We start from the raw sequence: 20,678 nt of genomic DNA, 5'->3' as shown, positions 1-20,678 counted from the left end.
TTTTAGTGTTGGCTTTCTTTTGTACATAGTGGAGGAACGCATTCTGGTTTATCTGAGTTGAACAAGGAGAGTTGGATTAAAAGTGTGTTTGTGTTTGTGTGTGTTTGTGTGTGTGTGTGTGTGTGTGTGTGTGTGTGTGTGTGTGTGTGTGTGTGTGTGTGTGTGTGTCTGTCTGTCTGTCTGTGTGTGTTTGTGTATGTGTGTCATAAAGCTGTCATCTTGTCCATTCGCGCAGCTCTGAAACAATCTGATAATCCTGGTGTAGTTAATCCCAAAAACTGCTGCACAAGCATCACTGACAGCAAACAGGAACACTCTGCCATACAAGGACAGAGGCAACAGCACACTTACACAACACGTTGTTGGTTATATTATAAAATAAAATAGTGTTGAAAGGCTATTTATTTGCAAATAATAAGTAATAATAAACTGTCCTTTAGGAACCTGTACACTAAGTGTGTTCACTGTTCTTAAATAAAACTCACAGAATAATGTACTTGAATGTGTTATTGTTTTCATAAGAAACAGGTTCATATTAGTTAATGTTCTTATATTATGAAAGAGTGAAGTAGAAATGTGGATTTCAAGTAAAAAAAACAACAACATTCACTGTGTTAAAAACACATGACCACAACTGGAGATAAAAATAAATAAATAATTGCAGTGATAATCTCAGGAATTTCTGTATTGTAGTCATAATATGTAGGCATCTGTGAGCCACCACAAAACACCTATAGAGTAGAAATGTAGACAGAGACGCTATGATTTAAAAAAATCTAAATGTTTAATCATACCTAAACTATTATGAGTCCATGAATGGCAAATACTGTAGGTCCACTGCAGATACTGAGAACTAAAGAAAAGAAAAGAAAAGCTTTCACTCTGCAGGAAGTGAAGCACCAAAGTAAAATTAGAGCTGCTTAGTAACACTTCCCCCAACTGTTGTTGTCACGAAAATAATGATGTAATGTAAAAGCCGAACGAGTAGACTTAGTTTAAATGTCTACCACCAGAGGTCGCTGTTACACTGTACGTGAATTAGGAGAACGCTTAACAGACGAGAAATGAACACTTTTCGAACGTCCACTTAAAACCTCCCTCATTTTGTCCGGGTAGCCTACCATTAATTCATGCAGAGATAAAATAATAATAATAATAAAAAATGAATAATAATAATAATAATGATAATGATAATAACATAAATAAATAAATAATAATAAAAAGGGGCGGTGTGTTGGCTTCGTATGGAAATCACCTTTCTGTGAAAAAAAAAAAGAAAAAGAAAAAAAAGGAAAAAGTAAAACATTCCGTCTAGCTATTTTTTTTAGGTGTAAATCAACCTACATGATATCTTCATCAACTGAGTAAAAACCCACTGTTTGTATGTTGGGGTTTTTTTCCGTCAATCTAGGAATACTTCTTTTGTTTTTATGATCGTTGAGATTATTACTGACGTGTGTAGGGCGTGTGATCATGTCGGTTTACAAAAAGCGCAACATGTGCTGTTTGAAAATTCCGGTGTGGTTTTGCAATGAAACTAACTGACAAACAGTCAGAGAGAGAGAGAGAGAGGAAGAGACAGCAGCGAGGCGGAGGGAGGCAGGGGAAGGGCCGCAGAAATGTCAAACTACTTCACTTGACGCTAGATGGGTTCTCACTCTTTGATTCATCACATACACAGCGTTGAAAATACTTTTAATTAGCTCCTGTAGTGTTCCGCTGCTCTCCTAACACCACAATGGACTCTAACATTATGGAGATAATAGAGGAATTCATGGAGAGTGCGTTGGTGCAATGGGTACGTCATTTATCATTTATCGCTCCCATTTTAAGGAAAGGTCATCATTTTTAGAAGCAGAGAGAGGAGGAGAAAAAAAAGAAAATATAATCTGAAGAAACAATGTAGAAACGGTTGCACTGCTGCACTAAACTTCATATAAGCTTGTTTTAGCAATGAAAAGTAAGGTGTCATTAAAAGCATCACTTTCCTGTGTTATACCTACACAAACATACCTAAAATAGCTAAATAAAGTACTCAATTCAGGCTTGATACTTTCTTGGCATTGTTTAGAACAAAACAAACACCCTACTTCTCCTTTTGGCAGCTTCCCTATAGTCTCTCAATGAGACTATTTTCTTCTCCCGGCATTGAAACTTCTGTGTCCTTGGGCTGTCACTGATTTGTAAAATAATTAAAGGTATACTGCGTTTAGTTTGCTGTGTTTTGAACAGGCTGAATTTTCTGCTGGGTTTTCAACATGGCAAATTAATCAGCCCAGGGGGATTTATATCCCTGTCTGGTCAATGAACATTGTTTACAATATAATGTTGTACTGTGCTGAACCTTGCAGGGGATATTCTCTGTATTGTTATCCTCCACTAAAGAGGGGTCAGAGGTCAGGTTCAACGCCTGCAGCCAGCCAAGGTTTAGTGGCTGAAGGACTCTTCAGCTGAGCTGTTATTTATGTACATGAGGGCTTCCACTGTGCTTCACATATGATGAAGGACATCTAGTGTAACAGCTCTGTTCCTCTGCACACTTTACACTCTTCCTCACCTAATCAGATGAACCAAGTCGAGCTGGTTGCTCTGTTTACAGACTATGCAATTTTTAGAACGTACAGGTGGGAATAAGCCTCATTATATTGCAGTTTGCATTGGCCTGGCTCTTCTTAGAGGGAGAGAAACCTTGGCTGCGGTCCTGCCTGGTTGCCTGTCACTGTGAAGTGCTTCCCAGTGTGAGAGCATAGATCCCACCTGTCCAGACAGGTGCTCCGACTCAAGTGGCTTCCTGCACTGTCGAAATGTTTGCAATACTCCATCTCCCCCGCTTTCTCTCTCTGTCTCTGTCTGTGTACTTTCTCTGCTCCTGTGTCTGTTTTTCTCCTCCTCTACCAACTTCTGCTACACATTTTCCCCTAATATCAAAACTGACTACACGATTCCTCCCTGTCTCTCACAGGTTCAGCTGTTTGAGAAGATGGTTGAGAGAGAGGATGGTATCTCTCTCTACAGCCAGTACATGGAAGTAAACTCAATAACCCAGAGTCCCCGGGACCGCTACATGAGGCTGACCAATGGGATTTTCCTCAATGAGGTCATGAGGGTCATGTAAGATTGATCAGATTTCTATTGCTTCATTAGCTTGCTGCCATGCACAGTATGCAGTAGAACGGACAACCAAACAAAATAAAAAATATTCGAAGAACATGCTGTAACATTTCCTAGCCTTTCATTAATGTGAGAAAAAAAAATTGAAGTAGTAATCTTGTGACAGTGATGTAAAAATCCTAATGGGATGCAAAAATTGTTCTAAGATATTATAAATACAATAACTTAAACAACAAAACAGTGGAAACTGAAATAACAAAAAAATAAAATAAAAAATCTTCAAATTTAAAGGTCAGTCTTGATGCACAAACTATGCAACAACGTGTCAGTCTTACTCACTATCAATGACTTTGGTACATATTAAGCCATCTCAATATCTTCTTAATTTCTAAATAAAAATTGTTCAAGCATTTTCTTGATCTTTGTTCTTGATTGGATGAAAACACATCTTTCTCCTCTGGTACAACAATGAGGTTCACAGGTTCTGTTTTTCATAAAGGGTCTGGTTATCAGACAAAACACGTCATCACATGTGGTACATCATTCATAAATACCCGGGGAGAAATGTTTATTTCTTTAAGAATCCTTACTATCATCATGTCTACTTTCTGACCAAAATTACACAAAACCAATGATGTTACCTTTTTGTTTAATGCAAAATTTGCACAAAATGCAGCATTAACAAATTCTAACAAAAGTCTGTTAAAGCTAACAAATAACTTTCAAGATGTTGAGCATGCTAACAAACTGTCTTGACATCAGTATGAATGGCTCAGCATTGTAATCATGTGTAAATGTTGGCATAAACATTGAGCTGAAAGCTTGTACTATGCTGTGCATAGTACAAGCCTCTCACTGCTTCTCGCATGGCTGTAGACTCTTAGATTTGTTCTATACTTCCATGATGTCATAAACATTCATCACGTTGCCATTTGTAATCTCACATTGTTCTGCAACCTGTGTGAAAGGATGGAATAAATGTATAATCCATACTTACTTACAACTAATGACAGTGTATCATGATGTGGTGTTTTGCACACTGTATGGGCATGCCTGTTAGTTATCTCTGCTGGATTCCTTACCTTCATATTCAATTTCCTGGAGAATAAAATCTTGTCTTTGTCAACTGGCAAGATGCGATGCAGTCAGCATTTGTAGAACAGCTGATTAATTTGGTGTGACCTAAGCCACGTTATTCTACTAAATAATTGCATGTCGATTCTCTCTGCCCGTGTCTCAGGCTAATTAAAATTTTATTCACTCGCTGCTTATGCACTGTTGTATAAGGAAGTATCTGGAGTGATGTGGTGCTGGGCTGTTTGTGTAAGCTGCAGCTAATCAACGCTGTGTTTCTTTTATGTTTGTCTCAGAGACCAGAACCCCAAAGTGGAGCGGCTTTACAACAGTGAGAGAAATGACCACATGCTGAGAGTCCAGAACTTTTCGATTTTAAATCGACACCTCAGAGCCTTCTACCAGGTGAGGGGGGGGGGGGGGGGGGGGGGGGGGGGGGGGGGGGGGGGGGGGGGGGTCACATCAGCTCATCAGCTGGGAAATCAGGAGTGATTGTCTGAGAGACAACAAAGCATGTAGGTCTACTGGATGTCTCAAGTAGATGAGCCCACTAAATGCCTTCATGGATTTTTTTTCCGTTGGAGAAAGCGAGCTCATTCCCTCGTTTTGAGTCTAATGATAGGCATATGGGTTGTCAACTTTGGCAGAGCAAGTCTTCTTTGAATACAGATAGGAATGTACAGTTGTTGTTTCTCAGGTATTCCCAAGACAGGCAATACAGAAGATGAACTGGTACCTGTGTCATTTGTAAAGTAGTTTCATGTCTGCATAATTAAAGCCCTAACACAACTTATCAGATGTCATGAGACATTGTTGAGCTGTTGTTTTTAAGGACATAGAGTTAATACTCTGTTTTGCAGACTACACATTCAGATGGAAATGCTCTGACTTGAGCTTCTTCTGATGTGGTTTAACAAACACATTTGAATAGACCCATTTGCTTTCTGAAGTATTTCTTGTAAAATATTTTGAAACATACTTTATGTACAATGGCTTTACTTTGAATGTACTGAAATGTCTCTCAGTTCATGAAGGGCTGAAATATTCTTCCTAAACATAAGTCAGGCCCACACCAAATGTCAGGGGAGAAGGGCTGATGGAGGAGGGCTCGAAAAACTATCTGTCAGGTCGTGAACAAGATGAAACTCAACCATCAGTCTCTACACACAAATATTTTGCCTGAGGAAATGTTAGAAAGTTTGAAGTGGGCACGAGGGGTGATGGAGCAATTGCATTAAAAAGAAGATGAAACAAAACAAAGAGCCCGTCCCCAGAAGACATGTCTTTGCTTATTATCAGGTAAATGAGGTGAGAAATATGGCAGCTTGTTTTTTTCTTTTCTGCAGTGGTGTTTTGGGTAATAAAAGTCTATCAAGCAGCAGTGCCTTGCATTGCATAATGTGCATTGTAGAAGCCTGTGGCATTAGAGGAAATGACACAATTGTTCCCCGCAGGATGATTCAAAGGCCTCTGTTCTCAGCAGAGGAAACCTCCCTAAGCAGCAGTCAGGTGGACTGAACATGCACTGCTTAGCTTGTCACCCAACATAGGAACACGAGTCTACAAGGTTTCACTTCCTCATTTTCAGTGAATCGCTAATGTCCCTTGAAAGCTCACAGCAGCACAAAACACTGGTGATAATTGGGAAGCTCATATCAGTCGGTGTAATTCAGAGTGCACTTAGAATAGTCTCCACTGTAGCTGCAGATGAGTTAGTTTAGTCAATTAGTTTCACATTGGTCACAGTTTTATTTCTTGCTGACTTTTTTTGGTGCAATGTTGCTGTGTGCGTTTGCGTGTGTGTTTGTATGTCAGATAGATACAATGACATAGTGTTTGTGGTCAGTGTAAGCCACAGCAGCGCTGCACAGCTTCTCAGTCCTTGTTTTTGCGGCTGTGACTTCAGCCTCTAACACAGCTTCTTTAATGCAATGTGTTCTGTTCTGTTAACTCTATTTTCCCTTCCTCTCCTATTATTCTAGTTGATTCTGTTCTAGTCTAGTCCATTCCATTCCAATCTGTTCTGTTGTACTAATCAGGTCTGATTGGTTTCAGTTTTTGGCGTTTCTTTGTTGCCTGTTTATTATGTTAATTTTGATCTTTTTGTTATATGTATCCAGTCTCTTGGATTTGGTTCTTCTATTCTTTTCTATACTTTTCTTCAGTTCTTTGTTGATTTTCTTCTGTTCTATCTGAGGTTATTCAGTTGTATAATTTCTGTGCTGTTTTCCATTATGCTCTTTATTACCTTCCCATTGTCTCTTCAGCTGATTATTCAAATCTGCTATAAACTTGAGTTATTTTTATTCTATTCTATTCTACATAATGTTTTTTTCCTACTCTTCTCCTGTTTTCTGTGCTCTGTTATTTTAATCGTGTTATTCTGTGTAAAATGTGAAATCCTTTAATGCACCTGAATGAAGACACTTTTCAGTTACTGGGTTTTTAAGTGCTAATTTCTCCTGCCTACTAATGTATTGACCCTCTACATTTAAAGACCTCTGTTTTCTGTAAACTGTGACATGTTCAAGGCTACTGCCTTGACATCCAGTAAATTACGTTTGAATTAACGTAAAAATCTACAGATTAAATCTGGTGTGCTCATTAAGTGTGTGCTCATAAAGGCAGTACCAAAAACAAAGATGAAGAAAATGAGAGACAGCAGACATTTAAAGCAATACTTGGTATGTATAAAATGAAAAGCACTGACTCAAACAGGATAAAGTGGAAATATTGACCTAAAAGTATTACAGATGGTTTTTAAATCTCACCACTGCAGCAGACAGCATGATGAAAAATATGATCCCAAATTTAGGACTATTCATAAAAATGTCTTTATTTTTCAAAGTCTGAGAGAATCAGAAGTCTATTATAATAATATTGTTATTTTATTATGTTATTGCAAAGAGTTACACTTAAGAGTACCTATAAAAAATAATGTAAAGAGAAACTGCAATATAATCCTTTTTAAGTACAGATAAAAGCAGCATGTATTATAGGTTGTTATTAATCTCTGATGTAAGCATGGTATATCATTTTACCATGTGATGATGTAGAAATATAATGCAGGAGGGAATCTGAGCGATTAGCATCTTGTGTGTATGTTGGCAGTAAGAAGCAGGCAAGGCGACTGTTAACGGGAAGACGTGATTTTGCCAGTGACAAGCAGATTTTATATAATTTTGTAGTCCAGCTAATCTCATGCAGAAGTCTGTTTGGCACTGTAAACCATGAGCTGCATGATTAGCAACACAGATCTGCAGTGGCTAATATCCTACCTGACCTGAAGGAGTCGAAACTTCAGGTTGGCTGCACATGCCACTGATACCAGAGTCACACATGATGGATCTTCTGAAGAGAGGGCAACCTCTATCGGTACTTTTACGTTTACATTGTATAGTTGATTAATTCAGTTTTAGAGAGAGCTGTAGTTGTGACTTTTGTGTGATTTTGCATCAGTGGATTGAGGACAGGATTTGAACAGACTTTCTGAGCAGTTGGTAAAGAAGCTAGCCAACAAAATGTGTGGCTCTTTGACAGAAACATTTTAATTAACAGACAAATTGATCCAGTCATTCTTAGTTTAGTGCAAAAGTAAATAAAGTGATAACATATCAGGAAAATGTCCCGGCTGGATTTTTTTTTTTAATAAAGTAGTTTTCATGCCACTATGGTTTTTACCAGATGATAATGTAAGAGGAGCCGCGAGTCCACATTATCATTATTGCTGCCAGTATAGCCAGGTTTCTGGACGGGGACCGATTGAGGCTTCTGCAATCCAGATTGATTCAGCAGAATTTAGAATATGCCAAGAGATTTGTCCAATCTTTAATCAAAATTATAACTCAGTGAGACAAACTAGCCAGAGGGTTGGTGGTCCTTCTGCTGGTTCTAAATCTCTCCAATGCTACAACACAACAAAGATGCTTTGTAGCACAGGACCAAACTACAACAATCTGACTATATACTGTAGCCTTATTTATCCCGAGTGTATCACAACACAGTCAACAGCAGATACGGCATATAACACAAACTATAATACAACCACTCAGAAATAAGCTAAAATTAGAATTTAGTCACAGACAGGCAGTTGAAATTAAAGTTTGATTTTACTTTGGTCAAAAGGTAGACAAGGGTTAAACCAAGTAGGCAGCCAGATCAGGCAGACTAATCCAATAAACTGTGAAGCAGTGAATCATAAAACCATGGGTCAGGCATTAGGTCAGGAAAGCAGAATGAAGCCTCAAAAGCAGGCAAGTTTCACACCAGACAAGGTGATGAACTCGTAAAAAAAACTGCTAGTCTCATCAGAAAAATAGTGAGCAGGTGAGCGCAGATGGTGGAAACCGTTTTATTTCAGACCGGTCTGCAATAACTGTGAACGTTAGTAAGTGACAAAGAAAACAAGGCAAGCGTATAAACGAATGAATGTTTAGACAAAGATTGTTCAGAAAGGAAAGGGGGCACTACCTTTATCTTTTTGATAGCAGGCTTTGCTACCAGCCTGCACCTTTAGGAGACAAGCTGCTGGTCTTGAGTCCATGCATTCAGAAAGACAAGTAAAAGATGATGACCAGTATATTCACCCATGATTACAGATTACCCATTTTTAACAAGCCACATATCCATGTCTAATTTTGTTATGATGCCTTTTGGTTCATTTTTTACCATTTACAATTTGTGGTTCCGGGTCTGTTGGCGTTATTGTATTTCTGTGGATCAGCACTCCTTCAAGTGGTTTTCAAAATCTAAATTTGAGTACGGCATAAGCAAATATAACAGCTAATGTAAAGTAATCTATGCAATTTTAAAGCTTGTTTTTTTTAGTGTGGCATGCAAGCTTGGTAGAGAAAGCACAACTATCAAAATTCATACAGTCACTTTTCAGATCCTAAGATTACAAAGAACTCTATTGTGTTGTAACATAATGGGAAAAAGCAGCATCACAAACAGTTATCATTTCTTGTAATGGTTTTTGTGTATGACTTCAAGACATTGCTGCCTCATTACCAACATTGCGTGAATAGTCTTACAATGAGGGCAACAACAGAAACAATCAAAGTATTTTTTAACAGAATTGTACTTCCATCATCTGATCTGTTTCTATGTATTACAATTAAAGAACACTGAGCACAAGATACATTATACTAAATCTATACATAACCTTTTAACTTGGAAGAACAACATAGACGTTTGTCATATCAGATTTTCAGCTTTTCATTTACATCACAAGCTACAGGATGCTGGTGCAAAGTTTTTTGTTTACACCACAAGCTACAGGACGCAGGTGGAAACTTTTTCTGTTTTTGTTTATCCAAGCTCGCTGGGCAGACAGACAAGCTGATCACTAGGGGACTTTTTTTCTCTTAACTCAAATATATTCTTTTCTTCAGGAAGACTTGCAGCAGTTGATACTGATGCCTCTCCCGAATGTTGCCATCCTGGGGCAGGACCCCCTAACAGGTACAAGATAACAACACGATGCTATCAGTGCTGTGTCTCTCAGGCAGCGGCAAGAAAGTAATTATACTTTATATGAGTCCATATCTCTGCTATCAGTGAAACACATTAAGGTGATAATGATAGGGAGGATGGTGGTGGGGACGATGGAGATGATGATGATAATGATGATGATGACAGTTATTTCTGTGTCCTCAGAGGCAGCCGTGGAAGAGCTCAGACGACTGCTGCTGCTTTTACTGGGATGTGCAGTGCAGGTGAACACACTCTGACACTACATGACAGCACGCTCTTTATATGTTGATAATTCAACTCAGTATTGGGCCATATATAGTAGATCAATATCTAAAATCTTTCTTCACTTAGTTCACTTAGTTGAAAACAAATATATCATTATTATGAACAATCATACCAACAAGAGGAAGTTAGATCCAAGATTTAACCTTTAATCCCTGTCTGATTTGACCAAAATATTCTGTAAAAATAACAAATCCAGATCAAGCACCAACTCTGATTTTTCCTTTGGCACCACCCACAGGCCAAATGTAGATTATCTGCTGAGCAGTGGTGCTGATTCTTAAAATATCAGGGCTCCCATTTTGTCCCGTGAAAGAGTTAATCAATTACTTATACTTTTTGGTCTTGCACACAATAAGTGCCAGACTCAAATGCCCAATAATGTAGCTTTAGGCAATCTTTGCTTTGTTTTGTTCAAAAATAGTAAAACAAACATGAACAGGATTAAGGCCAGTATGACTTTTTTTTTGTCAGAATCCTGATAACCATTTTTTACAAGAATCAGTAACATTTAAATAAATTAAAAAAAAATGTTTTAAGGCTGATAAAGCTTTTTTTTTTTTTTTTTTTTTTTTACATCTGTCATTTGCATCTTGAACTACCAAATCAAACTATACAATATGATTGAGCTTCCTATTTCTACTTGGAATAACTCCTTTGTTGTGGTTCATCCAACAATATTGTAATCTGTCTTCTGCTGAACGAGACCTGATCAGATTAAACATCTTTGTCATAGCACCACATTCTGGTATGTCCAGCGTTGTTTTACATGCTTAAATACGCGAAAATAGAATTAACACTGTGTGCCCTCATGTCATATTGTGACCTGAACATGAGCTGTTTCTTTGTGTCTGAAAACATCTGACGCTGTGACACCCCAACGTGCACAAGGTGTGAGGGCCCTTTCTTCGCTGCTGTCAGCTTAAATTATTATTTTTATTATCTATTTTTATTTTAAGTTATCAAAAATCTTTTTAATTTATATATTCGGAAATCATTATGAAACAAAAGGAAAAAGAAACATCAAACATTATTTCTTAGAGCCATGAAAAAAAAAAAAACTAACTACTGTAGACTGAAGATATGAAAAACACACGGGAGAAATCTCATGAATATTTAGCTTTTCCTTTCTCCTATTTTTCCTATTTTTCTTTTTTACAAATTACTGTAATGAATAATTCATTAATGGTTTTTTATGTTTTTATGATAAGTTGCTTGCTTTAATTTGCGATCAAATCCAGCCAATGTCCAGTATGAATGAAAACACAAATGTATAAACTCTGATACTTCTTTGCCTGCAGTGTGAGAGGAAGGAGACGTTCATTCAGCAGATCCAGTCTCTGGACATTGAGACCCAAGCAGCCATCGCCAGCTGTATTCAGCAGGTCTGTTCAAATGCAAAACTCATCAAATGAAGGGACCAAGAAATAGAAAATGAATTCACAGACCGACCGTCAGTATGAGCAGATTTTATCCAGAGGAGACAAATCTAAATGGTGCTATGTATGATTTAGCAATGAATTTCTTCTCTGTCTGGCTTGTAGGCAGAGAGAGTGAACCTATTAGAGGTTCTGTTGGCGCTTCAAGGAAATGTGAAAATTAGCTGCTTGTTATTCTGCTGGCAGCCTTTGAAGGACCTCTGGGTGCCCCTTGCTGCCACCGTGGGATGGATCCTTCACCCTTTCTGTCCACCTTCCACCTCCACCTCTGTCACACCCCCTCTCTCTCCTCATCCCCATTTCTGTCATTCCCTGCTTCCTCTCCAATAAAGCTTAAATGCCAAGTTGTCCTCTTTTGAAAATACCTCCCGTGAATAATGGTCTGCATTATAAAAACAGCATGTTACATACCAGCGTGTCTGAATTACAGTAACAGCATGTAGCCCATCAGCCTATATGTGCGCAGGTTTCTCATCATCCTCATAAACTCCAGGGGAGAGGTCTTTCTGTGTGGATGGATGCACACGCAGCTTGCTGTTCATGTGCTGTTCATCTGAGGGCCGGATCAGGCCTGTCCACCTGAGCATTAGCTTTCAATGACTTATGTCGGGGTGTTTTGGACAAACTTCACGAATAGAAACATCCCTGTAGAAATCGCTGTTAGTCTGTACAGGTATACATCCCTGCTTGATATTCAAACAGCCTTTACACTGTTTGCATAGATCTGCCATTTTGCTTCCCAGAACCACATTGATCTTTTTACAGAGACCTGAGACACTGTCCTTGCTGCAGGTGACTCAGGATCCTCACATGGTGCTGCCGCTGAGGTGGGAGGAGCTGGTGGAGGTTGAAGGTGCAGACTTGCAGCTGGTGTTCAGCTCAATGGCCAAACAGATCCAAAGCCTGCTGGCACAGAGGGATACACACTTGGAGGTAAATATATACTGTAAACAGTGATAATAATAATTGACAGTTTGAGTATTTTTATTCTTTAATGTTAGATATAAACATTAATATCCCTTTATTGGAAAAACCTACCCCAGCTCTGCCTAAAGGTAACACACAGTGGGGTGATGTTGATCTTGTCGTCACAATTAATGTTAAAAAAGTAAGTAAGTGGAATTCACGAAAAGTTTTAATATTGTCTTAAATCAGGTGATAACGATAGAAAAGTAGGAAATACGGGAACATGAAATACAAGTAATATAATCCTAACTGACCTATTGATATATATACAGGTGATTAGAACTTGCTTAATTGGACACACGGAGACAGTATTTAAAAGTTGCTATTATTCACAAAACGGATGTTTTTTGTGCCTCAGTGATTTCAAATGGATCTTTTTGGATCTTACTCACTGTGGCCGAGTGTACTATAAAGAAACACTCCTGCTTCTTTGGTGCATAAAACTACGTTTGACATTAATGTATGAGACTTGTACCATCTTTTCCATTACACCAACATGATAATTGGAACATTCTATGTATTTTTCATGACATTATAAACAATTGATTAACTAGAAATACGGATATGTATAATTAAAGGCCGTATGTGCTTCCTCATTGCTTAATTGTGTCAGATATTTGATTATTATTTAATTTCTGCTCAGATCTCATATTCAGTTTGTGTCTTGTATTCAGTCACACTTCAAACTGATATTGAAGTAGTGTCTTAATTTGGCAGGCTGCAGGATGAATTCACTTTCTGAAAGTATGCTGTGGTATTTGAGGTTTTTATATAAACAACTTTTGTGGTCCATGAATGTTTATAAAAAATGAATAGAAATGAATGAAATATAACTAGAGGTGCCCTGTAGGGATTATATCTAAAGTATTTTTAGACTTACTACGAGGAGCAAGGTTTATTCTGTATTTATTCAACCATGAAGAACAACAGCCTTTTTTGCCACAATAATTTTTTCATCATCATTTAAACCTTCAGCAACAACCGTGATATGACATCAGACAGCGCAGCATACGATATTGGATTGCAATTAAATCATTTCCCAAACTCACATCTGAATCTGATGAAATACAGGCTCTCCTTGCTCTCCTTTATTAGATTGTGTTACCACATACATGAATTTGTATCGCTTTGGCGACAAAGGGGAATTACAAGCAGAGAAAAGCAATTTGACATTATTTTAAACCCAAGTGTTCAAATACTTATGACAATGTTCATGCAGTCAGTGTTAAATGAAGAGACACATATTTTTCACTACACCAAACTGTCTGTTCAAAAGGTTTACAATTGCCTCTCATTCTTTATTTTTTTGCTCTTACAGTAGTTCTTATAATTTGTGTTTTCTTCCTGCACATCTTTATTTCTCTCTCCAAATACTTCTGTGGTCCTTCTTCGTCATCCTTCCCTCTCTCTCTCTCTCTCTCTCTCTCTCTCTCTCTCTCTCTCTCTCTCTCTCTCTCTCTCTCTCTCTCTCCTCATTTCTCCCCCCCCCTTTTCTCTGTCTCTCAGAGGATGGCTGAGCTGTGTCGAGAGCGGGAGGCCCAAGTGGATTCAAGCAACGAGCTCCTTGGAGGTCGCAGCGAGGAGCCACCCCAAGGTCTGGCACTGCAGTTGGCAGACAGCAAGGCCAAACTCCGCCGCCTCAAACAACAACTGTGAGTGTGTGTGGTTGTGTGTGTGCCTGACAAAAGACAGATACTCAAAAAACCTTTGAAGAAGCTAAGAGAAAGGTCAACTTGAAAAATGGGCAATTTAGTTTGACACACGTCAAAAAAACAATCTGACTTTGTTCTCATAAACCATTAAGAACAAATGAAGTCTAATACTGTAATCTGATTCATACAGTCTATTACATGTAAATAATAAAGCTCACGGTTGGCCTCAGTCTTTATTTACTGGTTTGTTACCAATTCTTTTCTTCCTTTTTTATACAACTTTATTTAAACTTTATTTATCCCCATTCTAACAAACAAAACACTGCTCTTATCTTATTTGAACAGCTGAATTATTTTTATGTACATATGTACTGTAGCGACATATGTTTGGATGGGCTCAGTCTGTAGGGACTTTGGTTAGAAACCGGCTGGCCGGCGGTTCAGGTGCTGACCTGAGAATATGGAAGTTGGTCTGGTTGCTGCAGAGGTGCCAGATCACTTTCCAAGTTGCCTTTGAGCCATGCACTGAACCCCCAACCATTCTGGCACTCACCCTCCGCAACAGTCTCACTCTGACACCTCTCCACTTGTGCATGCCCACAGTTCCTGTTTGTGCATGTGTGTATTTCGAGCCTATGTGTTTGAACAGTATGTCTCTCAATAACAGTGTGAAAGCAGAATTTCCCTCAGGGATTAATAAAGTATTGAATATAAAATGAAATATGAGAAATATCTAGTTGACGCATAAAGAGCTAGAAATTGGTTTTAAGAATTAAGTGATTTAACTTCTTCCTGTTTCATGTCTGACTTGTTTTTGCAGTGAAGATAAAGGGGATCAGATATTGGATTACACTCAGGAGATTCAAACCATGGAGGAACAGCTCAAGAAACTTCAGAAAGAGGTACACACACAGCTTGACGTTGTAGTGCCAGAAACGTCCCAGCTGTGGATGCACAGAAACATTATTTCACTCATAAAACCTAACTAGTTTGGCAAAAGCTGTGATAGACTGCACATCAGGCCTGAAAACACTGCAGCACAGCCAACAGCATGAAAACCAGGTGGCGCTTAACAACCAATAAGTCAGTTCCTTTTAAGGTTATGTATTTAGCTAAATTTGACTGCACACATTGCTGCCAAATACAGTTTAGTCCAGAGGAACACTGCTGAACTCGAGAGTTTAGATTTTCAGAGTATGGAAGAAAATAAACCCATGGTCTGCGATAATGTTAGGTGAGCATACTTCCGGGTCAAATAAGCTGTCCCTATTCGTTTACTTAGGAGGACTTATCTTACAGACAAATACACTGAAAGATTTTGTAATAGAATTTAAGTTTTCAAAGTTAAAAGATTTAAGGATTTGGGGGGCACTCAAATATCCTTTCAACTGCAAAATCATGACCTTCATCGAAACATTGTACTAACATTGTCTTAAAGGACCGATATTTAAGATATCTACTAAATTAAATCATAAAATGTCCTCTCTATATTGGTCCTGAATGGTTCATAAATGTTTTAACCAGAGGTCGAAGGCCGTTTTAAGGCATCCCCCACATGGCCGTTTGGATGCCCTTCAGTTTGCAAGACAAATGTCAAACCAACAGGTGCTGGAGCAATGAGAGTGTGCAAGTGAACTGGTATAATATAACTGATTCTACCTGGCCTCAAAAGAGTCGACATTTTACTAATAAGCTTTCATTTCTAATAAGTGAAACTAGGATAAATATTTAAGATGCTTTATAAAAATGTAGAGAGGTTCGAACTCACAAAGGTTTCATGGCCGATGCAGAGCTTGTTAAACACTGAAGCTTTAGTGTCCGCGGCATGGCGACCAGCATGCACATCGACTTGAGGGAGGAGGGGGTGACGTGGGACAGCTCTCTCCAGTGTTTTGAATTTGGACGGCAGCACCAATTTTAAACACCACGTCTCAAAGTTACATGTTGCTTCTTTAACAGTAAGATCTTGTGGAAAAGAAGAAAGATATTAACGTCTTTCTATTACGGGGCAGCTGTGGAAGTGAAAGGTTGAGGGTTCAATCCCCCAACTGCTGCAGCAACATGCATATGAATGGGATTAGTTACATTACAGCCATCAGTGTGTGAATGGGTAGGTGAGACCTGCAGTGTAAAAGACTTGAAAATCGCTCCACAAGCTCGAGTCCGTTTATTAGACACACAACACCCACACAAACTCACACTCCTCTCCTTCTTTCTGAAGGCTGTGTCAACATTTGCTTCATTGCACTTCCCAGATCGGATCACAACCTTCTTTGACCTCATCCCCATTGGTATATGAATGTGTGTGATGTGTGTGCGGGTTGGTGGGTGTGCGTTTCTCTGCAGAACCGTTTTCTGCAGGGGGAAGTGAGGGGCATGCGTGCGCTTCGGGACGAGCTGGACTGCGCCCGAGAGCGAGCTGCGCGGACTGAGCATCTGCAAACTGAGCTTCATAGCTGTAAACACAGATTGCGCAGCCTGGATCTAACGCGCACTCAGCTGAAGGTACACTCACACACACACACACACACACACACACACACACACACACACACACACTCACACACACACTGCAAACTCACAAGTCACAACACAAACTTTTGATCAAGGCACTTGCACCAGACAGAAACCATGAAGCTCAGTGACATCCATCCACACAATTAAATAAAATTAAAAAAAATATGTCTGCAAGCTGCATGTGGGAATCTCCCAAACAGAAAAAAACAATTATACGTAAAGGGCTCAGTATGCATGTCAATACACAAACAAACACTCTTAAACTGCAACAGTAAAGGTCACATCAATGAAAGCCTCTCTTTTATCCTCTGAGTTGCTGTTCTTCTTCAAAAAGAAGTACAGGTAATCTCAGAAGCAATATATTGGCTCTAACAGCCCTGAGCATTTCAGTGGTGAGTGAGTGTGAATAACTCTGAAGCCCAGAGAATGAGATTATACAATGTGATGTAATCAGGATTTACTGCTCTGAGCTGCTTCATTGACAAAGAACAGGAGTATAGCTTTAGTTATTGGAGCTTTTACACTTAAATGAGATTTATTCTAGGGTAGTATAACTGTTCGCAGGCAGAAAATGTGCTCATATCCTTGTAAAACAGCCCACAGTGTCCTCACTATCACCTACTCAGTTTTTTTTTATTTATTCCACCCTCCTGCTGCATCCCTGTGACGGAGAAAATTAGCGAGCAGGAGGAGTGTTTCTCAGGTTTGGGTTTTGAAATAAGTTTCACAAATTCACTGTGAAGTCCTGCGTGGTCGGCAGAACCAGAGTAACAAATGTTAAATCTGTAGAAAATCAAGACCGACTAAAATATCATTGACATATTGCTTTTTTTTGTCATAGTTTTGGCCACCATTTTTACAAGAACATTTTCAAACTTTAGTTAGAGAATAAAGAGTAGAAGAAAAAGAAAAAGTTAGGCCCTACACTTAAGGTTTTCAAATATTCTATACAATATGTTCATGGTTAAATAATCACTATATTGCTGTCTGGCCTGTAACATTTAGTTACACCTTTAATAACGATTACACTTATTTTTCTGCCAGGATATTTATTTGTATTTGTCAAACTGCTCTGTTGATGCAGCTTGTTAGCTTAGCATAACACGTGGAAGGCGCATGGAATGACCTTGCCATACATGGACTTTGTCGTAATAACTAATAACAGTGTATGTATGAGAGGGAAAGAAATAGGACAATATCTCTGGTTATAAACAACATTTTAAAGAATTATAAAAGAATGTTACGATAGTTAAAAAAAACCCCTCAATGCCAGTCACATGTATTGGAAGAAGATATAAGGAAGATATATTTTAAGGCCAAAGGTCTGAATTTGTGGAGTCTGATTTCTTGTTTTTCACGTCTGCTGTCTGTCTCTGCACGGCGCCCCCTGCAGGAGCAACAGCAGCTTTGTGCCGCACTGCAGGAGACCAAATCTCTTTTGGAAGAACAGCTTGCAGACGCAAGGACGCGCTGCTCCTCACTACGGGAGCTTGAGAGGGACAATCTGCTGCTGCGTCAGAGAATCATAGATGTTGAAGCAGTGGGTGTTAATTATTTTATTCTGTCTTACAGTTTGTTAAAAAAGGAAATTTCTTTTGGCAAATTCTTTTCCACATGCATGCCAGCTAAAAAATTTGGCAGTAGGATCTAAGAATGAGTTTGTAGGTTTTGGAAATTATCAGTAGTTATAAACTGTCTGTGCAGCACATCAGTTGCATGTTTTTTATTAAAACTATGTTAAATTGCCTCGTCCCTATGAAATAAAGATGAATTAAATGAATTACTTATACGGCAAATGAGTAGGATTTAATGGCAAAGACCCTTATCTAATGTGCCCTTTCAAATGTGTGTGTGTGTGTGTGTGTGTGTGTGTGCTTAGGAGCGTGATACCGAAAGGCAGCGAGTTGATGAGCTGTTGGAGATGAATATGAGCCTTGAGGCCGACTTGAGGATCGGCAGCAGCGGCAACAATGTTTCTGCTCCGGTTCACCATCCGTTCCTCCAATCAGGAATGGACTCTGACGAAGAGCTGAGCGAGCTGATTGGTCAGTGATCCTGTCTTTTTGCACCTTGTCATTTAGGACATTTCATTAACTGATAAGAGAAAATATGTTCAGGCAGTAAAGGCCCACAGGTTATCAATCTACAACAACTGAGAGAATCTCTTCATACAGTTCTCCTTTTCTTCATTTTATGCCTGCATCTTTCTTTTCCCTCTGTTCCTGCTTTATTTTTTATTTCCCTCTGCCTCAGATCAGAAGCCACTGAGTGTGGAGGTGGGTGAGGCTTCAACGCTGAGGCTGCTTGGAGCCGAGCAGGAGAATGCAGAGCTGAGGAGACGACTGGAGGAGCTGCTGGCCCAGCAGGAGGTCAGAGTTCAGGGGTTTGATCATTCTGGCCTCAAAAATAATCTCAGACAGTTCAGCGCTTTCTGGCTAAAGGTTAAGGCAGGTCATCATGATTAGGATCAGACTTTAATTAAGAAACAGTATGGGAGATCAGTAAGAGGGAGAGTTCATCTTCAGAAGCAGAATATGATATGTAGCATAAATAAAACATTTTCACATGCTTCAGCTGTGGTTTATATTTGATATGATCAGCATGTTGAAAGAAACATTTCAGCCAAGAATATTTCATGTGAATTCTAGTCGAATAACATTTCAAGTCACCCAGACATCACTACAGTCAGACATGAAGAGTCTCGCTATCTGGGCTCACAGCATGTAGATTTAAATGAAACAGGAAAAGCAAGAAGCAACAGTTGGAGGAGCTAAACATCCGTCTCCTCTGGCTTCAGGCTGATTTGCCAGATGCAAAGGATGAGTTGGATTGCCTGGAGATGGAGCATCAGAACACGCTCAAAGAGGTGAGCTGACAGAAAAATAAAATCTCTTTCAAAACATACTCACTGACACTCACAATCACTTTCTTGGTAGATTGTTTTGCACAAAGTGAAACTCACTGCAGAGTCATTTGTTTCTCCAAAAACGTGTATCAGTCAATACATAAAGCAACACGAACCTCCACATACTCATAGAAATACAAACATTATTGCATAGACGCACATCTTTAATATAACCATCTTCTATTGATCAACTTAAAATTTTATGTGAAAAAGTTTTCGCGGTAATGGCACAGTCGTTTAAATACTGTCAAGATGATACATGAAGGCTGCTTCATATTGTGTCAGTCAAACTGGTCTGCACTGTTAAGAGATTTCGGTGTTTATTCATGTAGAACATCCTCTCTTCCTCTGTCTGTTTTTTTTTTATAACCAATGAAAATCGTTGTAATTGATCTCTGAAAGGAGCAAAAGAAAAGAATAAAGACAAAAAATTGAGAATTCTAGAGAAGCATTGACAATGCACTTCCATTGTCTCCCTGTTATACTTTTCAGTGTCAAAACTTGAAGAATGAAAATGCCACTTTGAAGCAGCGTCTGGAGCAGCTGGTGATTAAACTGCAACTCCTTGAAGAAAAGAGGAAAGAGGAAACAGTGAAGAGTCATGGCAGGGAAGAGGAGGAGATGGTGGAGAGAGGAGTGAAGGGCTCTGAATCCTGTAGGGGACAGGGTGTAGGAAGGGTGATGGAGGAGGGGGGAAGAAGAGGAGAAATTATTGGGACCAATAGGGAAGCAGGAGTTGGGGAAGAAGTGTTCCATGATCAGGCAGGAAAAAGAGACCTGTGTGATGAGGAGGAAGAGACCAAAAGGAGAGGAGAGGCAGAGGGAGGGCAGAAAGACAGAGAGAAGCAGGAGAAAGAAAGAGAAAGAAAAAAAGAACAGGCAGCAGTGACAACAAGCTCAGAGATCCAAAAGCATCCCGGAAGTTTAGAAGAATATACAGAGGTCTCGGATGCGCACCAGACTGTCTGTTCCCTGTCTGGTGACAATGTGGAGCTTCTAACAAAGCAGCTCCAGGAGGCCCAGGACGAGGCTGACAGGCAGGCGATGTTGGCCCAGGATCTACGCTCCAAACTGGGGGAGCAGAGCAGGAAAGCCTGGGAAGCTGAGCAGAGGCTGGTTGTCCTGGAGGCTGAATTGCATCATCTAAAGAAAGCTGCAGAGAGTCTGGGAGACGCCCGCAGACAAATAGAGGTATGTTTGGACGGACTCATGGATGGATGGATGGATAGAGTGGGTGATAAGAGTGAATAGATGAGT

At 39.3% G+C, this 20,678-nt stretch overlaps 1 protein-coding gene across 2 annotated transcripts in view; it reads left to right on the top strand.

Annotated features, from left to right (window-relative positions):
• The first annotated feature begins 1,585 nt into the window (after positions 1–1,585).
• ccdc88b (coiled-coil domain containing 88B) overlaps positions 1,586–20,678 on the top strand; it is a 39,677-nt gene continuing 20,584 nt past the window's right edge. Inside the window, exons 1-15 of one of the 2 annotated variants that reach the window (XM_079352192.1) lie at positions 1,586–1,798; positions 2,963–3,111; positions 4,482–4,590; positions 9,579–9,648; positions 9,844–9,902; positions 11,244–11,327; positions 12,174–12,314; positions 13,854–13,999; positions 14,820–14,901; positions 16,346–16,504; positions 17,910–18,056; positions 18,396–18,561; positions 18,770–18,885; positions 19,314–19,382; positions 19,914–20,612. In XM_079352192.1, the coding sequence (XP_079208318.1) occupies positions 1,739–1,798; positions 2,963–3,111; positions 4,482–4,590; positions 9,579–9,648; positions 9,844–9,902; positions 11,244–11,327; positions 12,174–12,314; positions 13,854–13,999; positions 14,820–14,901; positions 16,346–16,504; positions 17,910–18,056; positions 18,396–18,561; positions 18,770–18,885; positions 19,314–19,382; positions 19,914–20,612 (2,256 nt within the window). In that variant the 5' untranslated portion in view covers positions 1,586–1,738. Of the gene's footprint in view, positions 1,799–2,962; positions 3,112–4,481; positions 4,591–9,578; positions 9,649–9,843; positions 9,903–11,243; positions 11,328–12,146; positions 12,315–13,853; positions 14,000–14,819; positions 14,902–16,345; positions 16,505–17,909; positions 18,057–18,395; positions 18,562–18,769; positions 18,886–19,313; positions 19,383–19,913; positions 20,613–20,678 lie in introns of both variants that reach the window. The other variant, XM_079352191.1, reaches the window with a different exon arrangement.

This window comes from Symphodus melops, assembly GCF_947650265.1.
Source record: "Symphodus melops genome assembly, chromosome: 9".
Classification (NCBI taxonomy): domain Eukaryota; kingdom Metazoa; phylum Chordata; class Actinopteri; order Labriformes; family Labridae; genus Symphodus; species Symphodus melops.
The sequence above is the reverse complement of the archived record's forward strand: the minus strand, read 5'-3'. Positions and strand labels throughout refer to the sequence as shown.